This window comes from Linepithema humile, chromosome 2 (genome assembly GCF_040581485.1).
Source record: "Linepithema humile isolate Giens D197 chromosome 2, Lhum_UNIL_v1.0, whole genome shotgun sequence".
In the NCBI taxonomy this organism is placed as follows: domain Eukaryota; kingdom Metazoa; phylum Arthropoda; class Insecta; order Hymenoptera; family Formicidae; genus Linepithema; species Linepithema humile.
In genome coordinates this window covers 24,823,071-24,847,734 of record NC_090129.1, presented here as the reverse complement: position 1 = coordinate 24,847,734, position 24,664 = coordinate 24,823,071, and the positions used below count along the sequence as shown (strand labels likewise).

General features: G+C 39.7%; 1 protein-coding gene across 11 annotated transcripts in view; it reads right to left on the bottom strand.

The window, feature by feature from the left end:
• LOC105667782 (rho guanine nucleotide exchange factor 17) overlaps window positions 1-24,664 on the bottom strand; it is a 104,228-nt gene that overhangs the window by 28,509 nt on the left and 51,055 nt on the right. For 6 of the 11 annotated variants that reach the window (XM_012359794.2, XM_067350228.1, XM_067350225.1 and 3 more), the window contains 7 exons: window positions 13,149-13,332; window positions 11,136-11,777; window positions 9,418-9,654; window positions 7,866-8,382; window positions 5,258-5,722; window positions 3,366-3,669; window positions 2,690-2,990 (listed from right to left, as the gene is read on the bottom strand). In XM_012359794.2, the coding sequence (XP_012215217.1) occupies window positions 2,690-2,990; window positions 3,366-3,669; window positions 5,258-5,722; window positions 7,866-8,382; window positions 9,418-9,654; window positions 11,136-11,777; window positions 13,149-13,313 (2,631 nt within the window). In that variant the 5' untranslated portion in view covers window positions 13,314-13,332. The other 5 variants (XM_067350227.1, XM_012359800.2, XM_012359795.2 and 2 more) reach the window with 4 other exon arrangements.

Here is a 24,664-nt window from a genome sequence, read left to right as displayed (position 1 = left end):
CGCTCTCCGACGTAAACGCGGCTGCGTACAAATGTGCGACTCGATAACCCGGTGCGCCTCGGGCTTGGCGCGTGCTTCTGTCACATTGCGTACGTAAAAGCGAGTTCTGGCCAAATTGGAAAATTTCGCTGACTGTAACGGACACACGCTGAATTATCACGCTGTGAATATACATTCCACCGTCTCGCGCCGTAAACAATTCTGCTTTCTCTCAAGTAACGTTGCTTTCTTTCTCCGCGCGTGACTAATTTTCGCCGTATGTGCATCTCACTTCAATGCGAGATGTAAATTCTTCGAAAAACCTCGTTAATCTTCGTCCGCGTGCATCATTCGCATCAAAATTTATCCACGCTTTAAATCCCGGCAAAGAAATTCACGGAAATTCTACTCCTGTACAGAGAAGTGCATTCCATTTTACTGAATCGATTGCATATTTGCAAATGCGTTTCACGTCGCGCATAAAGCACATAAAAATAATTCTTTCAATAAGTTTTTCATACTTTTTTATTTGATCTGGATTTTTATAAATGAGTTTCTATAAATATCAAGATCTTTCTATAAATAATCAAGATTTAAATCAAATTAATATTTTGAACTATTACACTGCCGCTTTAATTTTTTTAAAGACACTTACAAATTCTTGCACGCTACGTCCGGTAAATAACATGAAAAACGTTTTAACATTTCACGCGCAGTGTTCTACGATCACGAACGAATCTTTCGATTGCAGCGTGCAAATCCATCTCTAACTCCTAATCGGCGCGAATGGAGAACGTGACTAAATTATAGCGACATCTTTAAGTGATATATTTACGATCGCCAAGGGGACTTGTGGATAAAACGAGCCTATTGCTCTTTCGTGTTTTTTTCTTTGTTGTTCTTTCCAGATGACAAACAGTGACGCGTGTATTGCATAAGCTCATCACAGAATTGCGTAAAACTCTACCGCGGAAGCTGTTTAGTTGTTGCAAAATGTTTACGTAAAATTTGTTATTTCTCAATATTACTTAAATTTAGACTACACTTCTTTTGATAAAGAAAGATCTTTGATGACCCAAATATTTAAGTCATTCTAATTCAGTCCGACATAATCTGCTCGTAAAGTAACAGTTAGTAGCGAATCGATAAATATTCTAACGCAGTCTTGTTATATGATTGTTATTGTTGCGATATTTCTAGATTAAATTCCAAAGTGTTTCTTTAGTTTCCGCGCGTGTACAAAAATACTTTAAAGATATTTCCTCTAAATGAAAAAGAAGTGAAAATAAGCTTGAATATAATGTTACTACAGTGATCAATGCATCAGTAAAGCTATATAATCGCCTTTGAGAAATCAATTTAAATTAATATATCAAGAAATTACGTTAATTCAACTTTACTGGTTTACTTTAATACATTGCATTAAAATAAACCAATAAATAAAATATAACCGTAAATAGAAACTTTGTTTAACACGTCATACTGAGTATTTTTTTATTCTCTCCTCCAAATATTTTATAAAGACAAATATTCGTTAAAAAGTTCTCACTTGTTATAATTTTTTTATAAATAAAAATATTTGTTACGGGAAGAATACGCAGATCGCCCATCGCAAAATGATAAGCGCATATATCGCGCAAGGTCGCGAAGATTGTGCCAAGATGATCGCGGCACGCGAACCATCGCATCGTCGGTCCCCAGGTACGCCTAACCCGCCAGGAATATCCACGTACACGCCCCCGCCGTGCCAGAATCGTGTAGGGACGCTACACCAACCTCGAGTGCACTGGCCAAGGCACGGACTCATCCGAGAAATATGGCCGTACATTATTATTAGATTATGTTTTCGACGCTGGAGTCGAACAAGCGCGCGAACGTGAGAGCGCAGCCATTCGTTTCGCTCGGACTTCGGATTTCGGATTCACCGGCGCTTACTCTCGCGGTGCCTCGGCCAGATGTTACAACGCTGATACACGAGCCAGAGATACCGAGCAGATAAGCCTGATCAGCGGCTTTGTATTTAGATGAGAAACGAAATTCGAGGAAGAAACGGAGTCAAAATTCCTTGGCTCGCATTCGTGCCATCGCATTTAGCGCGACCGCGCGTCTCTCATCCCGAGATTTATTCGTTTATCGCGAAAAACTTGCCGTACGCCGAAAATCAGTCACACTTGCGGCTAAATGTAGTGTGTGTGCATCTACTTTTGAAAGAGAATTGCAAGAATGTTAAATTAGAGAGTGATGTACGACGCACGATTGGACATCTTAATCTTGAAAGTGAGCTGCTCTTCCAAAGAAACATTTATGATTCGGAAAATTTTATCATCTTAGCATATTTCACATACAAGTCTCAAAATAAGGATTGCTTTATATAAATTTCACTGCAGATTTAGAACGTCAATGTTATTCTCTCTTCTTCTTACTCTTCGTCGCGTGTTAATTAAAAATGCACCAATAATACGATGATATCGCGTAATTTTTGGCATAGACAAGAAAAAACTGTGTTTTTTTTCAGAGAAATTCATTAATCAACGAGAGCGTGCAATTGTGTATGCATCAAACGCCTCGATAACAAATGCGCTGCACGAACCGTGAGGATACTTTACGGCCCTCCCTCGTACTTATCTCCGTCGAATCGCGAAAAATGGGCGAAATGTAGCCGGAGCATTGTAACCGGCAATTTATATCGAAGCAAGATAATCTCACTCACGTTTCGATGCGCCGGTGCGCGAGCCACCCTCTCCGAGGATCCTCTCAGCAGCTCCGCAAGCAGCTCAGGACTCGGCCCCGGAAGTCCCTCGAGTTTCGTCGGGCTGGAGGTCGTCCGATGGTGGCAAGGCGTGGGCGGCTCGGAGCCGCTGTTGTTGCTGCTCGCGTTGTACGAGAGATTCGCAGAGATCTTTCTGCGAGGACGAAGGCCCTCCTCGAGCGCGATGTCGGCGGTGCGCGGCTTTGCCATCTCGGCCTCCAGCATCTGCCCATAAGGCCCGCGGAGCGGCCTTTTGCTATATCTTTGGTTGGAAAGATATCTGTGGTTAATTTTTACAAATATATCATATGTATAAATTACGAATAGAAATAGATTTCGAATGTAATCAAAGCTTTTCATATTTTTTGAAATAAAAAGATGCATTTATTTTGTGAAAATAACATTTCTCAAGGTTTGAAAATATTAAGATGCATAAACTTGATGATAAAATTTTGCAGGAAAAAGCAAGACTCCGAGCAACGATTCTTCTTTTACTCGTGCAACCATAATTACAATACTTCGCTGAAGCTATTATTAACGCGAGTTTGAGTGAAAAAAAATGTAAAATCCGCGCGTCTGCGTATCAGGCGCACTTCCGTTCTATTTTAGCGGTTCTGGGCATAGGTTCTCCGGTTACCTTCGAGGCGTGTGGCCCTCGCAGTCGGACAGGTCGCTGGGCGTCGCAGGTGGCTCGTCTCTCTCCTCGCTGCTCTGAGCCGACAGCTTGTTTCTGTCCGCGTCCAAGGGCTCCGGCCATTGAGTTATGTACACGCCCTTCCTCCTCTTGCTGGTATCGCCCCGATATCGTCTCGCTTTGCCGGACGGCGAGGACGCCTCCGAGGGCGTCTCGCTCGGCGCCTCGCTACCTTCACTCGCCTGACTTAGACGCGGCTCCTCCGGGGGTGGCGTGATAATCACCTCGTGCGGCTCTATCCTGGTCTCTAAAAACGTTTTCACGTTCTTATCATTTTCTCACCCGCCTGCGTCATTCTGTTAGACCGATATTATAACAGAGTCGGAAGAGTATCTGACACTGAAACTAATGGAGCTTAAGCTTCTCAGACCCTAAACTTTCAACGAGCCAAATATATTTTCTTCAGCCGTGGGATGAGTTTGTTCCCAAACATTTGTCTATATTTTAAAAATAGAACGTAAGAATAGAAGCGGAATACAAACCCTCTCTCATAGAGATGCACATCTTCTGATTCGATTATATTCATGCTAAGTGCCTGAAAACTTTTCAGCTTCAGATCATCAAAAGTTCGAATCTCTCTCTAGATTTGCAAATTTTTATTTGTGCGGTTTTTAAAAATTAAATTTAATTAAAAAATTAATTTTATCGCGTGAATCGTGTTAACTAAATATCTTATTATTTATGAGATAGTTTTAAGTAAGAGAGATTCGTCAATTCTCTTCCAGTTTTGAATTAAAGAATTGTTAGCGGTAATTCAGCTCGCTCTGATATTTTATCGATTAATTCAAATTGAGGCTCAAGGAGTCTAATTCGCGTGAAAATGTATGCGAATTCAATCGAGCCCCAAATGGAAACGTGATTTTATTAACCCACGGAATCGAATGAAAGAGCCGTGCATGTACTTCGCGACGTTGGACGATGGACGGAGTGAGTAGGGTGAGGTTCGAGGGAAAGAACGAGGACTATTTTGGGTGCATCGACAGGAGCACGGGTACAAAGGTGCACGCAACTTCCATGTTATTTTGCGCGGCACTATTTTCAGAACGGTGGGTGCCAGTGTGGAAATAGACGTTTGAGCGTCATTGAGTTATAGCCATCTTCATTGATGACTTCACGCGCGGCCGCACTCACGCACGGCTGGAACCGCGCTATTCACAATAAATGATGAACCGACGCGCATTTCTCAACCGATGACGACGATCCCTAGCGTCGCGGCTACTGTTGCTTCGCCTTGTTCGTACGTTTCCTGCCGTTGTTTCCTCGCGATGAGCAACGCAGCGCGAAATTCGGGCAAACAGATCTTGCTCGCGCACGCGGACTCCCACGCGAGTGTATTTCCGTTTTATATCCTACCAAGATATCTCTCACGCACACAATCGATCTACTGCAGCGAGTGGAAACTTTGCTCTCTATTAGCTTTGGGAACCGCTCGCTGTTGTTTCTTGTTTTTCTCTTTCTTTGAAATTACGTTAACAAGATGAGAATATGTGACTTTTTCGTTAAGACAATAACAAAATTATATTCGCATATAAATTAATATCGCGTCAACTCGAAATTGTAAGATGAACTCTAAAATAATAAGTAAAATATAATAATAAAATAGTAAACAAAATCTTAAATTGCTTACATTAGTCGAAACCAAAAGAATTAAATGTATTGTCTCATTAGTTTTTTTTCTTTTAAATAATAAAGTACAATAAAATATATGACATACTTCTAAGAGCATCAAAATCACATTTCATGTTTCCAAACGAAAAAATCTCATAATTTTTCTAGAGAAACTAGTATGAGATATCAATAAGACAGAATAAATATTTCTTATTTCGAAGTCTCACCTTTTTGAACGGTTTCCTCTACAGTGTTTCCTTCGACCATCGGGTAGACCGATTCGTGGCTGACCGCCTCGACAGTAGATGCGTCCGTTTGCGCTAAATCAACTCTGGGCTCGTTCGCCTCCGGAACCAGAGGTTCCGGGCTCGTGAGTGCGCTGGAAGTTACGAGACTGTCTGAGCCATCGCTTCTGGGTCGAATCTCTTCGTGATTTCCTTGTTGAGGGACGCCCAGACCCTCGGCAGAGCCGACGGCGCTGTCGACGCTCGGCGTCGATGTTCTTGGACTCTGTCGGTTGGGACTGTTTTGAGGCGTCGAGCCACCTGGAGTGACATCACCACGACGACGAGGCAATGTGCTCGCTCGAACGTCTTTGGTCTCGGAGCGATTAGACGTCGTGATCGGCTGAGTCTTCTGTCGGTTCGCTGGAAGAGGAAAGTGCGAATTCGCGCTGAAAGTAAAATCTGCATCTTGCAGAAATTCACAAGAAGTTAGTAAAATTGCCTGTTTAATTAGGAGGTTTCGCGGAAAAAAATATTATGCAAAACATTTTTATCAAAAGCAATATTTTATGTTAACGCTGACATTAAAGTCACTGCAGACAAAAAATCTCCAGAAAACAATAAAAATAGTAATTTCTATTATTATAATATTTAATAAGCATTTTATTATTTTATAAATTACTATTTGTTCTCATTATTCCTCGTAAAACTTTGAAGGAAAGAAAATTTCAAACAAGAAAATTAAGCATTAACACTACTCGTGATATTATATATTTAAGAAAGCAGATTTCGGTATAAATTAGTGTGATTCCTGTAGATACCTCCGATTGACGTATTCCAGATATGTATTGCGCGCGCGACGATCTTTAATAATAACTCAAGTACTCTTGCACCGAGCAACGGTAAGGCCGTCTCTCGGTCGCGAGGAAAGCGAGAGACGCAACGAAATAAGAGAGAACCAGAGGAAGTCCTAATTACCTCCTCGAGTGTCACGTAAGTTTGGCAGCGCTCTTAGGCCGAGGAGGTGGACCATTCCAATAATAACAAACAGACCGCGCGAGACGAGAAGAGATCTCGAAGCGGCGTATCTCGTTGGCGGTGTTCCGTACTGACCGATTAAGATGTGCGATACAAAATTTTATTTCGCGAACCAAGCGGAGAAATAATTTTGCACTTTATTTTCGATATTGTAAATACGGGGAAATATATTTTGCAGTAATCACGGAACGTTTCTCATGTAAAAATGTAAATAATAATTTCGTGTATTTACAGGTAAATAAAAACCCGTTGAAATTAGAAATTATATTTCACTCGCTGGATAAAAAGCGTTATGTTTTTTTGCGCAGCAAATTAAAAATATTGTTTTTCTACATTCTCTACAGCTCTTCTAATTTATATTCAACAATAATTGATAATTCAATTAAAATTTAATTAAGTTTAGTTACTTGATAGTTGATTGCAATATATATTTGCAATGAAATGTAATTCCAAACTGAAATAATTTCAATCGCAAAAAGCTGTAAATATTCAAACGACATTATATGTGTGTCGGGATATTCGATAAAATTTATTTAATCTCTGCACAACGTAAACAGCTGTCGGATAAATAGACTTGGCTACCACACCCGGTCCCGGAAAGAAGAGAGACTTGGGCAAGCGCGGAAATCCTGACGACGATATTTCAGGAGCACCTGGTTATCCGTTCTCGCAGTCCGCCTTTCGTGCGTAAAAGGTGTCTCGAAAGATTTGTTGCCGCGGAAGCGTGAAATGTTTCCGGCTTGCCAACGAGGCTCCGTTTTCGCGCCTTTGGTGCCATCACAGAATTCAGTTGGCTGTTACACTTGATTACACAATTAATAATACTATTTTTTAACAAAAATATTTTTAGTTCTAAAATCTATTATTAATATAGCCTTAGAGTAATATAAAAAATTTTGTTATAAAATAAAAAATATTTTAATAAAATAAAAATTGATTTATCGAGAAATTTGTGTAAATTTAACTTTTTTAAATTCTTCTTTATTTCGATAAGCTTCAATTTGCACATCAAAAGCGAGTAAAGTTTTCTCTTATAATTAGAGCAAATATAAGGCTTTATAATGATCTAGGCAAATAATGCGAATACAGGCCAAGGGCGCCAGATGCATTATTACTGAATCTGCCATTAGAAATTCGAACCACGTTGACAGCTGCACTTAACACTTTTCTTATTTCTAGTCCATTATGCAACCAAAGCTACTGCGCTATGTAGTTCAGGGCTGAAACCTAACGCAAGGTTGTCATCACGGTGTCATTTTAGTTCCGGATTTATGAAGGAATTTTATGAAGATCCGCATGAATCATTAATCAAGAAGAAAATTCCGAGTCACTGTCAAACAATTTTTTACGCAACATCGCGCTTTTAAGACACGACTGAGCTGTAATCAAGAAGCCAATAATTTAAGCGCGCATGAGTACGTTCTCAATTTCCATTCTATTCAACACAATCGCGATAAGCTGAATCTTGCGGTAAACATAATCTGCATCAGTCTCGCAGTAATTGGTTTAATTAGAAGACTCGAGGCGGTTCTTAACGAGCTCAGCAGTCTGTGCGCGGTACACGGAAGCTTACCTTGATTAAAGTCCACCTGGCCAAAGGAGGCACTCCTATAGGGCGCGCCCGCCCTGTGAAAGGCGAGCAGCCCACGCGGCTCCAGCCTGGTGATGGCATCCCGTGCCTCCCCCTCGCTGCCGCCGACGGAAGCGGCGTTCAGGTTATCACACAGATCATCCACACTCGTAGCACTGTCCACCACGGAATCACTGTACTGTCTCAAGTGCTTCGCCGCCTCTGCGTTGGCGTTCGGCTCGCTCCTAAGGTCACTGACGTCACCACTGTTTCGCTCAGGCCTGCCTGGTCTCGAGGGCTTCCTCGAGTCGTGGCAGGGCTTCCGGTACGCGTTATTCCCCGAACGATCACTGAGGCACTCTTCACTGACACTCTCACTGCGGACAATCGTCTTCGGATGCTCTTGCTGCTGTTGCTGAGCTTGCTGATTGTTGCCGCCATGCGAGCTCCCCTCGCTGTACGTGTAGCTGCGATGAGATGGACGACCATCGCAACGGCCGCAGCCTGAATTCGAACCGGTCTAAAAAAAACCCAGGAAAGAAGTTTTGCAAAGACTCGCATTGAGTTGAATTACATTTGTAAGATTTACATCGAGTTAAATCTGTCGAAAATATCCGAAATCTTTGAATGAGCATTCATGCATTCGAACACGCCTACTTCGCGCACATACGTGGGCAGATTTTAATTAGATATTCAATTTCGTGTAGGCAACAAATCAGAGAATAGTTAGTTACAGCATGTGTGATTATTATCACCATATGTCAAAGGTCATCAAACTTGGCGTAATATCACGCATTTAATAATTCTTTTGTCACGACGTAATAATGCTATAATATCATTGACATTATAACAAGTGATTTATTAAGAGCAGCTAAATAACAAAGGCACAATATGCGAAATTATTACGATATGCCAGAGCGATCATTATTTGTGCGTCAGTCTCTATGTGTAGATAGAAGAGACTAATCATCATTATACGCGTCTCGGAATGTACTGAGTTCAGCGAAATCGTGATAAAGGCGTCTCGCGAATCACGAAGTTCAGCAAAACTTTTCTCAGAATAAGCCACAAGATGAATATTAAGCTCCCATTAATAGCATTTTCTTTCTTAGCAATAGCAAACGTAAAATAATATAAAATTCAATAGTGCGAAAAATAGGTATAAATAAAGGAGAAAGAAGGAAAGAATTTGTGTGTGTAAAAAAGACAAAAAATTTTGAATAAAATGGATTAAAAAATATAAAGAAAAATAAAAACGTGCACACGCGTAAACAATCTTGTATTTACATCGTTATAATTAACGATCACAAAGTGAGTCTAAGGGTGCGTTCGGGGAGCGCGCTATCAGCGCTATTGTGTCATTCTATCCTTGTTTTATGTCTAATGAGCGATAAAGATAGAATGACGCAAATAGCGCTAATAGCGTCTCCCCAAACGCACCTAAAGAGTCGCAAGTTTACTCGCCTTCACACGATCTCACAGTGGGTGTGAAATATCGCTCGTTCGTGCACAGCAAATGTCAAACTTTCGTCATCGTGACGTCGGAATTCCTCACCTGTGGATAATTTTGAGACGACGGCTGATATCCGCTCGGCGGAGGGGAGGAAGCCTGTACTCGCGACGGTCTTCTGGGTGGCGGAACCGGTGCTGGTCCCTTGAGTTTCTCGGTGAGCTCGCGAAGGCGCTCGGCCTTCTCGCTGCGGGGGCCGGAAGAGGACTTTTTGCCACTTCCTCCTCCGCCCCCGCTCCACCGAAACCTGTGCAGTCGGTCCACTGCTATCACTGCTGGTTCCTGCAGTCGAACACGGGAAAACAAATAAATCTCGCGGCTCGCAACGGTTCGATGCACGTAAAAAGAACTTGTGAAACAAATAATTCTGTTTATTTTTCATTACTCGCGAACATCTATTTTTAGTGGCTCGAAACAATATCAGCAAAGTCGATTTATCGTGCAAATGCCTAGCGACGGATTTGTCTATTGACTTGTAAAAGCGTATTTCTAATTTATTGCAAAACACAGTCGACTCCGGTTAATTGGGACACACCGGGACGGACCCAATTAAGCGGTTGCCCCAATTATCCAAACACCGATCCTTTATCTATTGGGATTTGTTCTTTAAGACTCGCCCGAAATAAACGACTGCCCCAATTAACCGGAATCGACTGTATTTCCAAAAAAATGTGAAACAAAAATTGCGTAAGATACTTACTTCGCGCGCAAATGCATTTTTCACAAATGCAAAAGCGTGCATTGCGCTTGTGTGGCGACTAACGAGCGATAATAGCGGCGCGCGTCGCGATCGAGACGATGTCATGCGGGTGAACGTAGCCGCGGCGAAGTGGCAGGCCTAGGACATCGAAAACTCATACGGGCGCGTAGATGTCTAGTCGAAGAAGAAGCGATATTCTATTTTCGTCTTCGTCTCTATCCTTCCCCTCTCGGAGCGGCAGCGTGCTGCGCTGCTGTGCGCGAGGCGATCCAAAAATCTGGCGGACGCGCGAGTTGCACGATTTTAAAAAGTAAATGAAGAAACCGAGATGAGGGAGTGTGCAGAAAGATCAAGCGCAAATTTTGGCACGTTTCTCTCCGCAAGTCGAGGAATCTTCCTGGCGCGGAGAAATCATGAGTGTTTCGAAGCAAAGTATTGATAATCTCATAAAAATTAAAAAATGCTAATGTAAAAGAGCGGGAAGAGTTTAATACACTAATTTCAAACATAAAAAGGAAATTATGTTATTAACTTGCTGACAAACAAATGTTAAATTTTTTATTTGGCACTCCCACACACAATCAAGATTTAAAAGACCTCTTATATAAAAGATTTGGTAAGAGAATAGCATTTTAAATACGTTGAAAAAAATGGCATCTTTTTAAATAACTGTTGACTCTTTAAACATTAATATTAATATCACGCCGCGGGAAGAAACTAAGATTTCCTTCAAAATCTTAACAAAATTTCTTTTCAAAAGTAATATAATGTTAAACGTTTGCGGTATTTTGCTCAAAACAGATTGAGTTCTCGATGACCTTGTGACCTACCTCGGGGCTGCTGACACAGAGTCTTCCGGACCTAAGCCACTCCACTTTGTATCCCTTGCGATCACCTCAACAAATTTACGCGCGAAGCTCGAATCTCGCGCGGACTATGGGCGAGCGCGATCGAATGCCCATCGCGAAACAACGAAACGAACGATCGACCGAATGACCGACCGGAGAAGCAAAATGATTGAGCGATCGATCGATCTCGGCGCGCGATCGACTGAAGCAAGTACCTGCAACTTGAGCGTCTGATGCTTCGTCCACTGCGCGAGCTGCCGCGGCACGGAGACGGTCTGCGTCGTCGTCGGGACGCCAGACGAGTAGCCAAGCGACGTCGAGGATAAGGACGGCGTCGACGGTGAGTACGATGACGTTACCGCCGCTGCCGCTGTTTGTGGATAAAGCTGTTGGTAGTGGTGGTGGTAGTGTGCTTGATGCTGCTGCTGCTGCTGCTGGCTGGTGCTGCCGAAGTTCCCCACCGACGTTTGCACCGCACTGCGACTATTATTAGCGAGCGTCGTCTCCGCGACGCCCGTCGCAGAAACAGGAAGAGGCGGCGAGTAGTCGCCGGTGGTGACGCCGATGCTTCTGGACGGATGACCACCGACGACGACCGAAGGGCACGACGACGAAGACGTTGCGGCCGTCGCCATGGAAGGCGTCGTCGAGGAGACCATCGGTGGAATTCGCGGGAGCGGAAGTCGCGATCGCGGACCGATACAGCAGCAATCGGCGATGCCGGCCGCCAGATCGATCGGCGGCTTCTCCGCCGCCGGTTTCTCGGTCAGCCGCTCCCGCGAGTCGCTCTCGCGCGAGTTTCGCTTCCGCCGGCTCTCCTGCGATTCCTCCTTGGAATTGGCCGGCGGCAGGCTCTCCTGGAACAAATGAAATGCTTCTTCCTTGTAAAGCAATCTTCATAATCGCTTATCTTTGATCCAATTTCTTTTTTATCGCATGAAATGTAAATATCGTATCTTTTATTAATTAAAGCGTTTTTATGTGCTCGTGTAAATCTAATTCGGAATGAGAAAAAGTATTAAGAATACAGGTGGAAGAGACTTGGGTTTAAAAATAGTAAAGAAAAATGGTCGAAAAATTCCGTCGAAAATAGAATTATGTTACTGGTACGCAACTTCTACAAGTTGTCTCATATATCTTCCTTACTTATTTGCTATTTCGTTGTATTCCGCAGACGTGCGCGTCCTCATATTCGCTTTATTTCTTCGTCTCCAGCGATGCATTTTTCTCCTTTCCATTTCTCTTATATGTTCCGGTCTCTTAACTTGGAAACTCTGTGTTCTTCGCGTTGTCTCTAATGTCTCCGATATTTTTAAACTTGCGTGACGTGCAAAGAGCACTGTTACACACTCTGCTTTTAAGGGCGTATTCGCGCAAAATCTTTTTCGCCGCAATGCTTCTGAACTCCGGAATTAAGTTTTTTATATAATAAAATCTAAAATGATATTTTTAGAAGGTCGGAATCGATAATGGCGTCAGTGATCTACGTGACGAGTGCAAATAACAACGAATTTATACGGATTTCGATAGAAATCGGCGGAGAATAGTGTGCGAAGGTGTCACACAAGATTCACGTCGGCGTGCGTGTCGGTGTGACGTCAATGGTGCTTATTATTTCGTGACAAAGCTATCGTGAAAAGGAAGACGGAAAGTCGGAAAGAGCAGCGGAGATGAGAATCGAAAGTCGGCGAAATCGGCTCAAGTCAGTGACTGGCGGATTCTATTTGTGCGATTGGTTCTAAATTTAAATCTTTCGACGTCTTGATCTTGTCGCCAAATTATTCCTGTCGCGACTTGTTCGAAGGTCGTCACCCAGGTTCAAAGGGAACTGCCGGGTTGAGCGGTATTCAGAATGATGCAAGTTTCCTCTTGCGTAATAGCACGTAAGTACTAGTTTTCGTTTTCGAATGAGATCAAAATATTTTATTTCCATTTTATTTAGAACTTCGAAACTTTTTCACTTTCGGTGCATTTATCCGAAATAGATTAACTTACGATATACAAATTATCACCATTATAAATAATTAAAATTAGAATAAAGACACGTGCACAAGTTCCTTTAAATAATCGAAAAAAGTATAAATATCTGATGATAACTTTTGTCTTGAATTACTCAAGAATATTTCACAAAGTTATCATTGCTCTTCATATCACTCGTATTCTATTGTGAGGTGAAATGAAATATTCCACTAAAAGTGTAACGTATTAATGACTGAATCACACAATACCTGGGAAATCCGCAGACCGTATCTGGTGCCACCCAGAACGACGTATCCGCCAGAGACGTTTGCACCCGTCATGGCCCTCGCAGCGCCTCCCAGCCATCCTCCGAAGCCACCTCCTCCCGTCTTCTGGGGCCCGCTACCCCCGTCTCCACCGCCAGCACGAGGCATTCTTCATCCTTCCCTCACCCTGAAATTCAAACCACGTGAAACAAACATGAATGAAAAAAGCAGTCAAGCGCCAAACTAAGAATGGCACGCATAAAATGGAAAAGGAGACAAATCTTGCGTTGCATAGCGCGAAAAAAGATTACAGCTCGCACGAGTCGTTTTTGAGTGTCTTGCGCGTGGACTAACGAGCTAGATTCATCTTGCGAGATATTAACGATCTCGCTTGAGTTACAAGCGAGCAGCTCACGCGACGGACACATCACGCACTTACGCACGCAAAATGCGAATCGCTGCGTGAATTACTGCGAACGTCCGCGCATTCCCCAATAACTGTCGGCCACGGTCTTATTTATTTATCGTGCGCCACAACCGATGAATGAAGCTCACCGCAATTCACGAGCCGCTACCATTAAAAGTTGCGAATGGTCGCGCCATTACCGGAAGTGACGAGGCCATCACGCGGTAGCAAGATCAATGCTGGCTGCGAAACTCTTTCTTCGCTCTCGTCAGATCCGAGAATGAGCTTACCAACGTCTTCCGATTTCGGTTCTATGGGTGAAGTTAAGAAAAACTTTCCGAGAATTCGAAGCGATTCTGTGATTTCCCGACGGCACAAGGTATTTCGCTTTACAAATTAAATAAATTGCTGTAACGAGCGAAACTTTGCAACGCACCATTATTTTTAAACCCTCTACAAAATAAAGTGACTTTAAAATAGCGCGCACTTGTTCTACAATGCTAATTCTATAATTTAAAACATTGCAACTTTGAGATTTTCAAAAATGTCAACAACAAAATTAAGTAAAATAATTTTATTTATATTATTCTGAAATTTGTCCGTAATATTTTTTACTCTTCTGATTTTTCTTTCTCGTCGAGCGTATTCTTAAATCGTAGTAAGTTGCGTGACAAATTACGACGTTTCTTCAAACTTCAAGGATGCCGTATCCCGCTGTGCGTTTCGGTGAAGTCGCCATTGACATCGTTACAGAATCGTAAAAACGCGCAGTGTAGATATCTATAAAGTTCCCAGTAAACCAGCACGGTTCAGAGTAATGACAGGAAGTCGCCGTCGCGCCAATGTATCGTAATTCTTTTTATATAAAATCAATTTCAAATAATGAAATGTGGATTCTATCCCACCTACGTGAGTATTTAGCATATTTTATTATAATATTAAGTAAATTAAAGTCAGAATCGAAACATTTTTGCACAGTCATATTTAGCATGAAATGTGCAGTCAAAATATAGGCCATAGAGAGACTTGTGGTGATTTATATATAAAAACCGTTTTACAGACATTTTGCTGTTTTACTATACGTTCACAATATTTCTAAAACCGTTTTCCGCACTTCTAAAGCTTCACGATAGCGTATTGACACGCGCTAATTGCACATTTCCCATCGGGATCAATAAAAGGCGCGTGCAATAATCCGAATCGGATCAGCTGATTGTTATAGCGCGTAATTGTCGCGATGCTATTTGAATGAATGAATTTCACAGATCGCTCGCCGGTCGTTCATCACGCGCGGATAAATAAGTAAGTAATTAAAGTAAAACTGTAATTATGCTGCATAAATCTCGATCTGCTACCTACACTGCCTCCCACGCTGCGATGTAAAATAACGATTGGATGGAATAGCGGTCAATGGTAGAGAGTAGCAATGACCGTAGATGTGGGTGAGCGTTATATTATCAAAATTATCGGCTATTACCGGTTGACTTCGCTAATAACGAGTGACTTTTACATAATACACGTTATATTGAGAAAAATTATTTTTTACTTTCTCTTTTAAACAAACAATTGTGAAAAATTAAAATTTTCTTTTTCATTAATATATTTATTTTATATATTGTGACACGTAGCCGTTTTTTTAATGTGACGGAAAACGTATTTTCGTTGATAAAATTTGGTCGCGGATCGATAAAAATGTTGTTTGTCCTGTCAGCGGTACATAATATAAAATAAAAAATTATTCCTAGCGCCTCTGTTTACCATTTTTGGCCTTATCTTTTACTTTACTTACTTACGTAAAAAATATAGTGATATAAAAGCTGATTGACAATCAGCAACATTGAGTAACCTACATTATAAAACTTATTAATTAAGAAACACCAGATCTGTAATTTAAGTAACATTTCAAAGCTTATATGACTCGAAGCGTTCTTATCCCTATTTGGTATTAAGAAGGTTAACTGTCAACTATTTAAATAAATAACAAAGTTTATATCGTGCACGCGACAAAAGTGTGTAGAATGCAGATTTAATTGCAATTTATACCCGAGCAGTTAAAAGAAATAGCGGTTTAATGGACGGGCGCCCGTTTAAGTAGATAAGCGTGGCAGCGGCTGACAGGTTTAATGTATGAAAATTCGCTGAAATTCTCGCGCACGCGGCCTTGCATAAAACACCCGCTTCGAATTTATTATCACCGTTAAAGCAAACGGGACGCTTCGTCGGGCCGGAAGCCGCTGACGTGCATTATTGCCGCTACTCGAGGGACCAATAGTATGCCATCCTTCTTTCCCGTTCGATCGTCCTTCTTTCCCGTTCGAAACTGTTTTTTTTGTTCCGAATATATTTCCGGCACAAAGCTAATTTCCGATACGACTGCAAAATTTTTCAAACTGCTCGAAACTAAATGTAGGTATATCGAAAATGATCTAGAAATAGAAAAGCTTTACACATTTAAGAATTAAAAAAATTGTTAGTATTCGAAAATATCAGAAACAGTTTCTTCTTCGAATATTTATAAAATCTGTATTTGTACATCATGATCTTCTATTCAATCTTGCAATGGCAAAATTTAAGAAATTATATAAAAAATTAAAAAAAGGGTTTAAAAGTTTATTTGTATCTTATCAAAGATCTAAATGTGTAAAGGAATGTAAATGATTCTTGATTGTGCATACCACCACTCAACAAAACCACGCGCCCGTTAAAAGCACGCCTATTATTATTCATGTGCGTTGCTACCATAAAATAAGATCGACGGTTATCAAGCCTCGTAGGTATTGCGTCACTTTGTTCGTAATCGATGACGGATCGACGTCGCGAATCGTTGAAACGAACTCGCGCCAAAACGCCCGCGAATTCGTCGCGATGGGAAGATGAAATTCGAGAAAAAAATCGTTTCTCTTTTGTTGACGTAAAAAATGTGTTTATTGGCGACGTTACGCCGTTTGGCGTCTATCCATTGTGTTGTTTGGATTTTTTTAATGTGACGGAAAACGTATTTTCGTCGGTGAAATTTGGTCGCGGATCGACAAAAATGTTGTTTGTCCTATCAGCGGTACATAATATAAAATAAAAAATTATTCCTAGCGTCTCTATTTACCATTTTTTGCCTTATCTTTTACTTTACTTACTTACGTAAAAAATATAGTGATATAAAAGCTAACTGACAATCGGTAACATTGAATAGCAAAATTGTTTTCTACAATATTTTTAATTCAATTCTCTTTAAACAAAAAACTTAATTAAGAAAGCTGTTATTTGTTATAACTTTATAGATTTCTTTTTAATTAAAAATTTTTTCTAATTATAGATTTATATTTCTTTCTAATTAGAAAATAAATGGTGCACTTGTGTGTCTAGTTTAATAAAATTACTTAGTCCATTTTTCTATCAAAACCCTTGCAATCACTCAATATATCCTATATTATTAAAAAAACGTCGAAATTATTTTTGTATGCAGATGAATAACTGTCTCTCTCTCAAGTGCGTTTTAACAAAAATATTCAAATGTATAAAATATTAAAATATTGTCCCCTCCATTTTAATACCATTTTATTTAAGATTAAATCTAAAGTATTAAAAATTGTTATTGAGTAAATAAAAATAGAGTAACGTAATACAAAATTCAAATAAATAATCCGAGATGTCTTATGAAAAACAAGTCAACATTGTTAATGTCATATTTGAAAATAAATCAGGTAAAAATAAAATTAAAAATTAGATAATTAAAAATATTTACAATAATAATAACAAAAATTAAAAAATTTATTTGTCTCATCACGATGTAATGTTGTTCAACAGACGAGATATCAAGTGCGATTCGGCTGCTTTTACGTGCGCGATAAGACGCATAATCGATAAACACACTACCAAATAATTAAGACTGTACCAAGGTCGAATCAATATCGTCGTGTAGGATGTTTATCCACATCGCGATTTCCAAAACGATCATATGCAACATATTCCAGACATAACGCATACTACGCTGCTCACTACATTATGCATGCAATCAATTTTTGTGCAATATGTATCTTAAAAACGTTATTAATTAGATTTTTTCGACCCAAATTTCAATGATTTTGTGACGCATTCAAATGTAAAATATCATAAAATATGTTATATTTCATTAAAATAATAAATTATTAACGTTAAGTCCTTTTCTATCCTATATTATGTTTAACATATATGTAAAAAAAAAAAACGAATACGATGAGATAGTTAAATCGAAAAGGGAAAAGCAAAGCAGAGACCTATGAAGGTAAAAAACAAAGTCGCGGGCAACACGCGCGAGCAATACATCTTCGCGCGTTGCTATTTGATCGAAGGGGTTCTTGCCCCGGCGTAAGATCAAGATCGCAGAGAAAAGAAAGATTACAGCTTATCCGGCACGCGGAGCACGTAAGAAAACCGAAACGAAAGCGCGCAGATCTCTCGTATGGTCCAGCTGCTATTATAAACGCGTGCGTCGCAATCCATTCGACTTGATCCGGTCCACCAATTGAATCAATTCGCTCGATTAAAAAAGCGAGACAAGATTTACACTCAATAAAACAAAGCTTATTATTTTCTTTAATAATAATTCTCTCGTTTCTCAGTTATTTTATATAAATTGCTTATTTTTTTCATTCATATCCTAATTGTAAGCCTAAAATCTATATTAACTGTTAATGATAATTTATATAATATGCGCTATAATAATTCATAAAATTTTATTTTTTTAAATATCTATATAACCTTGAATTTATTTTTATGACAAAGAACATATATTTGTCCTAAAATATATTTTTGGACGGATGATACATAATTTCAGTTATTACCGGCGGCGGCTCGACGCCAGTCCCGAAAAAGGAAAGCGTCACATAAGGAGAAGCAGCCGCATTCCATTTCACGGGGCGTTATTTGCACAAGAGGGGGCACAACTCGTCCCAGCGCAAATAACCGATAAACATTCGCGATGCTTTGTCATCGCAGTGCAGCGCTGCGTGTCGTGAGGTTTATTTGCGAAACGATAAGCACCCGCGTCAAAAGTGCATTCTCGCGTATTTCGACAATTTTGCGTCGGACTCGCAACTTCACGTCGCCAAAACATTAAAGAATGAAGATATTTAAAATTAAAAGTTATAAACGACAGGACACCAATATTTTCGAGTTATAAACAATGTCAACTTAGTTTAAAATTTAAATACGAAGACCTCAATTAATTAACATTTTTAGAACTAATTTAATGTTTTACAGATTACAACATTTTACGTTTTAAAGATTGCACTTTTCATTAACAGGAAAAAGACTAATATCATATTTTATATTACTATAGTGGTATAAAATTTGTTAATATCTTCAAATCTCTTTCTTTCTTCTATCGAGACTTTGAGATTACTTGACACGTTTACAAGTCTGTTATTTAAAAGATATTGCTTTCTTGATAGGTTCTTGGAAATATCTTGAATGCAATACTTAAAGGAAACTCTTAGAATTCCGCGCCGCAGTGTCGCGTACTGAATTTAATTATTCCACGCCCGCAACGTATATGAGGTGTAAAACCTCGAAATTGACGGAACGCCCACATAGACAGCGAGACCTTCGCATATTTCTTTCTGCAGATTTGCTGCATCTCATCTCATTTCGTTATAGATGACTGATCTCTTTTCGCAAAAAATCTCAATAAGATTTCAATTTCCAATATTGCGAAACATAAAAGCCCATTTCGTTATATTTATTTTGAGATACTCTAAACTCAAAATTATGGTTTTAATAATCTATTAATGTAATTACAAATGTTGTAAAAAATAAAAAAATTTAATAAAAAATTTTACTTAGTTATAAAATGTTATATCGACGAGAATAAATGCAATTTTGAATGCTTTACGCCTCTGTGGATTTCATCACTATATAAATTACTTGTTTGTGTCACAAGTTTCCATTGTGGACAGATATGTATACGATTATCTAAACAGATTGCCATACTAATCTGTTAAAGCAACAGAAGGCTCTTGTGCCTGAGGGCAAACCCGCGACTGCTAGTCGTCTCTGCATACCAAATGATCCACCAACGTAATACTAATACTTCCTTTATCCCATAAAACGCAAAAGAAAATAGCTTATCGGAGGGTTTAAAAATTTTTCTATTGAGGAAATGTTTCTAAATATAGCAAGATGCGACCTTTTACACAAAAACAGCTCGCCCGCTGGCCTCGGTCGATTTTGCGCCGGGTTAATTTGCGATTCATGCGACGAACAAATTTGCGTCAATCACTTTTAATTGTCGCGAATATCTGCTAATGTAAAATATCTTTCATATTAATATAAGAGAAAACAAATGACAAATAAGCTACGTCGATAAATATTTCTAGTTTCAAGTATCATAATAATATATAAATGTGAGAAAAATATTTGATAATAATTTATAAGTTCAAATATATCATATTTATAGTCGAATCGTAATTCTAACTTTCTAAATAAATTTATGTAATGTAAAGCATTTCCGATAATATATTACACTCTATTTTTTCCACTTAACCAGACAGAAACAAGATAAATATGCTAGAGTTATAAAATTAAGATTTAAGAGATGACCTTTAAATACATGCAACGGCTTGATAATTGGCCAATAATATATTTACGAACTTTTTGTGTTTAATTAAACGAACGCGATTTAAGTCGATCTAATCGCGCGACGCGACCATCCCGGCGACCGTCCGTCGCTTACAAATAAATTAATTCCCGATCTAAGTCTAAACGGCCGCGTAAGCCGCGCGATCCCCTCATTTGCATATCGATCGAAAGTCGCCCCATAAGTCTCTGCAAATCGTTCGTTATAAATCGCCGCACAAAACTGGTCGACGGCCGGAGGATACTTACCTCCTGTAATCCTCTTTCCGCAGTATGCTACATTGAAAAGTCCGCGAAACTTATTTCCGCCCGTACCACTTTCGACGGGCCGGATTGCGTCATTAATTAATCGCTATTAACCGCGGGAGATACGACGCGATATTTTTAATGCGATGACTAACTGTGTTTCTGCTTAAGAAAATTGAAGTGGTGATATTTATATCTCACTCGCTCACCGCGCACGGTGACTCGTCTTCGAATACGCCTCGCGACGCCAATTTTCCGTGACGGAGGTAACATAATTGAAATAGTTATTTTAGAAAAGTTTCATTCAATATCTGAAGAATAATTGTAACGACATATTATTCCCTATAGAGAAATTCGATAAAAAAATATTTCAAATTATGTATTACGGTTCTTTGTCGTTTATTGTTTACAAAAATAATTTGCGCAATATCTAACGAGGTCGAATCTATATTATTTGCAAGAAAGAAATTGCAGACAAGCATATTGAGAACGAACAAGCCATCTTCAGTAAATCGGCTAATGTAATGACAAACCATCATCATTGAGCTCGATAACGACAGCTTCATTATCGTGTAAACAGAACATCTTGATGTTTCGCAATTGAGAGTCGTATTCCAAATCATCAAATGTTTGGTTAACAATCCCGCGATGGAATGTCGGCTTCTCAAGTATAAATGTATGCAGCTTTTCTCCAAAAGTTATGTCAAAGACGCGTAATAATCAATAATATTGATTAGAATCGTGACACAATAAAACGTTTGCTCATGCAATGAGAAGTGAATAAATTTACAACTATTTTAATTTTGCTTAAAAAAGCTACGACTAACTTCGTATTAAAAGTAAACAGTACCAACTATTCAAACGAGATAAATTTGAATAATTGCTTTTTAGAAAATATGCGCTTAATTAAAAAATATAAGAACAAGACTTTTATTTACCAAAAATATCTTGATAATTAATTCGTTTTGCGATAAATTTCAGTGATAAATTTCTCGTCTGCCGTAGTGAAATATTTTCATATCAGAAACTGATATGAAAAGTTTCGCGACACGTACTGTTTTCTCATGTAACGTAAACGAATTTCGGTGAACCCGGAGCAAGGTCGTGAGACTCGAGAACTGTACTTAATGAAAGTAACCAAAACCACTGTTTCGTTTTATCACGTCGCGATATCCAAATATATCCTTATCGATCCTGTGCCAAACAAACAATTCGTGAGTCAATAAATCGGCACATCGAGTACGTACCCTCCAAGAATAAATTCGATGGCATCAGCGAGCCCCATCATCGTCTACCAATATCACTGACCGCAGCATCTTCTCACTCAAAAGTTAATCACCTCTCACCCACGCACGCCCCACCACGTTGTCCGCCTTTCGAAAACTTCCGGTACCACGCCGGACTCGACAAATCGAACTCTGGCTTTTCAAGAGAGAAGCTCTCTCGATCTCTATTAAGATTTTTCTTCAAGAATCTTCAGAAATGTTTAAATTCCTCCGTTAATTTCGCTCAAAATGATATACTGCAATTCTGCGTTATAATTATTTTCACAAATTATTATTATTTTCATATTTGTCTTGAAAACTTTTCTCATTTTGAGTTTCTTAAAATAATGTAGAAGTATCTTTTTCAAGAACTTTTCAAAATATTTTACGTGCTTTCTTTGAAGATACTGTTCAAAGTTCTCTCGAACAACCCTTAAGAGCGTCCTCGAGATTCTCGTTGAAACTCCGCCGAGATTTCTCTTTGAGCCCTTTTCGATGTGCTTCGGGATGCTCTCTTCGAGGTTTACCTCGGGGTTCTCTTCAAGGCCGTCGCACGAGTCACCGGCGTTCACGTACGGGCGTGGCGGATGCCAAAAAGTTTCACCGGGTACTGACGGTGATTACGAAAGAAGCGATAGACGAAGCAGAAGCAAGAGGAGAAGATCGCTAGATGCACAAGCGAGGAACGCGATGCCACCTTGGTGAAAGCCACCGCGAAGAAGACGCTCCCTTGCCGCGCCAAGTGCCGCTCCCGCCAAGCGGAAGATTATCTAAATAGACTCCGCGGGCCAAGGAGAGAAGGAGCGGGCGAGAATACGACGGCGGAGGAGGAAGAAGAGAGGGCTCGCAACGAGGTGGTATTTATACGTCGTGCCTTTGGAGAGCCAGTGGCCGCGACCAGGAACATCCCTCTTCGTGTCCGCGGACCAAACGCGCCGCATTGATTTTCTTCGGCCTTCCGTTGGAATTCGCGGGGCGCGCCGTAAGAGGAATTAACAGCCTCATCGGCAATAAGATCTGAGAGAACGGGAAGAGAGGAAAAAGAGAGAAAGAGAGAGACGCGGGTTAATCAGCCGCGCCGAGCGAAACCGAGGACCTTTACTCTTCGGTTACATCGTCCCTGTATGCATTTCTTGGGTGGTAGAGATTACTATGAGATCTAATCTGAGTCCCGTCCCCGGATTTATTTCACTGTTTAACGCAGTTGGAACGCAGTTGTATCTTTCGAGAAGTAATTATGTACGAGCGCGTTGTATCCCAGGCTTGTCGCGTTTCCTCATATCTTTCGCTTTCATCGACAAATTCGGATTTTATTTCCACAGAAATTCTATAGCTGTCATCCGTTTGCGTAACACTTTTCAGCATTCAATTGTAATGTGCAATCAAATATTCAACACTTGTCAGAATTAATTTATAATTCTGTTTGATAAAATCTTGTATTTTACATGAAACTAATTATTAAAGTTTTTAGTTAGTTCAGAACAAAACTGTAACTTGCACATGTGTCATATTTAATTTGTTGATATTATTATTAAAAATTTACTTTTATGATTATTGTAATAAAGTACAAGAGATACGATTGTTATCAAGTTCGACAAGAAATTGCAATAAAGGAAATCTGAAGTTGCACACCTTCACAGCTGTTTTAATACAAGTGTGGATATCAGGTGCTGAATCTTATTGCCGCGTTCGTGCGCGAAATTCCTTAGACGCTCACGTAATCATGGATACAATAAGCTCAGTAAAAAAAAGAAAATAAAGTTTGCACCATTTGTATAATCAACTGCAAGGAGCAACGGGCCGCAAAGGAATGTCTTGTTTGTCCTCTCGTTCCTTAAGACTTCATACTTTACACTTGATGGCACCATAGATTTCGATAATCAATTTGAAAAAAAAAAACAGCAAATATTCGATAAGCGTGGCAAATATTAGAAATTCCACAGATCTTCTAAATTAGCTTGATAACGCGCATACCGGTCTGTTAAAATTAGCAGCAAATAAGACAAATCATTATTCCGAATCTCTTTAAAGATAAGTTATTAAAACAAGAAATTATATAGAAAGAAAATATATTAATAAATATTGAATAGAGAGTGACGATATTTGTTAAGTAAAAAAAATTAAATCATAATAGGCAAAATTTATTTTATATTGTTGTATATATATCGGCTCCAGAAAAGAAGAGAACAAAAAAAAATGGTAAATTATGGATATAAATACAATAGAGAGGGTCGCGCCGGCATTTATGAATATAACGTTCGCTCGTTCCCGCGGCGTTGTTCGAGCGGAAAACATCGCAATTTTTTGCCGATCGGTGAAAGTTCACCAGTAAATCCCAAGCAATCCCGGAAGCCACGTTCCTCCGTTCGTCGTAGCGTGCAAAGAATCGGTATTGTGCACACGCGCGCTCGCGCGCGAACGAACGCGTGCAGCCGCCGTTGGTACAGGCCGTTTCAGCACGGGCCGTTGAACCGAAACGGCCAACCGGAACGACGCCCGGTACTTTTTCCTCCCCTTCAATAACGGGCGATCCGCGCGCGCGGATACTAATCGAGCGAAAATCAAGGACGCGCTGGCGAACGTTGTGCCGCGCTTGACTTCAGGGCCAAGAAAGTGCGTGTTGCATCGCAAATGCAAGAGACCCGTCGATACACACAAGAAGAAGTAAATTTTCATAGATTTTTTCACAGCACTAAATTTTACGAGATATCCTCTTATCAAACTTCAAATTTTCTGCCTAAACGCAAATTGCTCAAATGTATCGAAGTGAAAATAGTCTTATATTATTTATGTGTTGCATAATTTTTTATTTGCTTAAGAATCATATTTTTAGACTTCATACTAAATGAAAAAAAATTATCCGATTTCTAAACTCTTATTTGATATAAAAATCAAATATTCAATGCAAATATAAAACTGGATCAAGTATGTTTACAGTTAAATATACGATGAGAAGATGTATCGAGTGGAGAGATCACTTGATAAATCTTCCA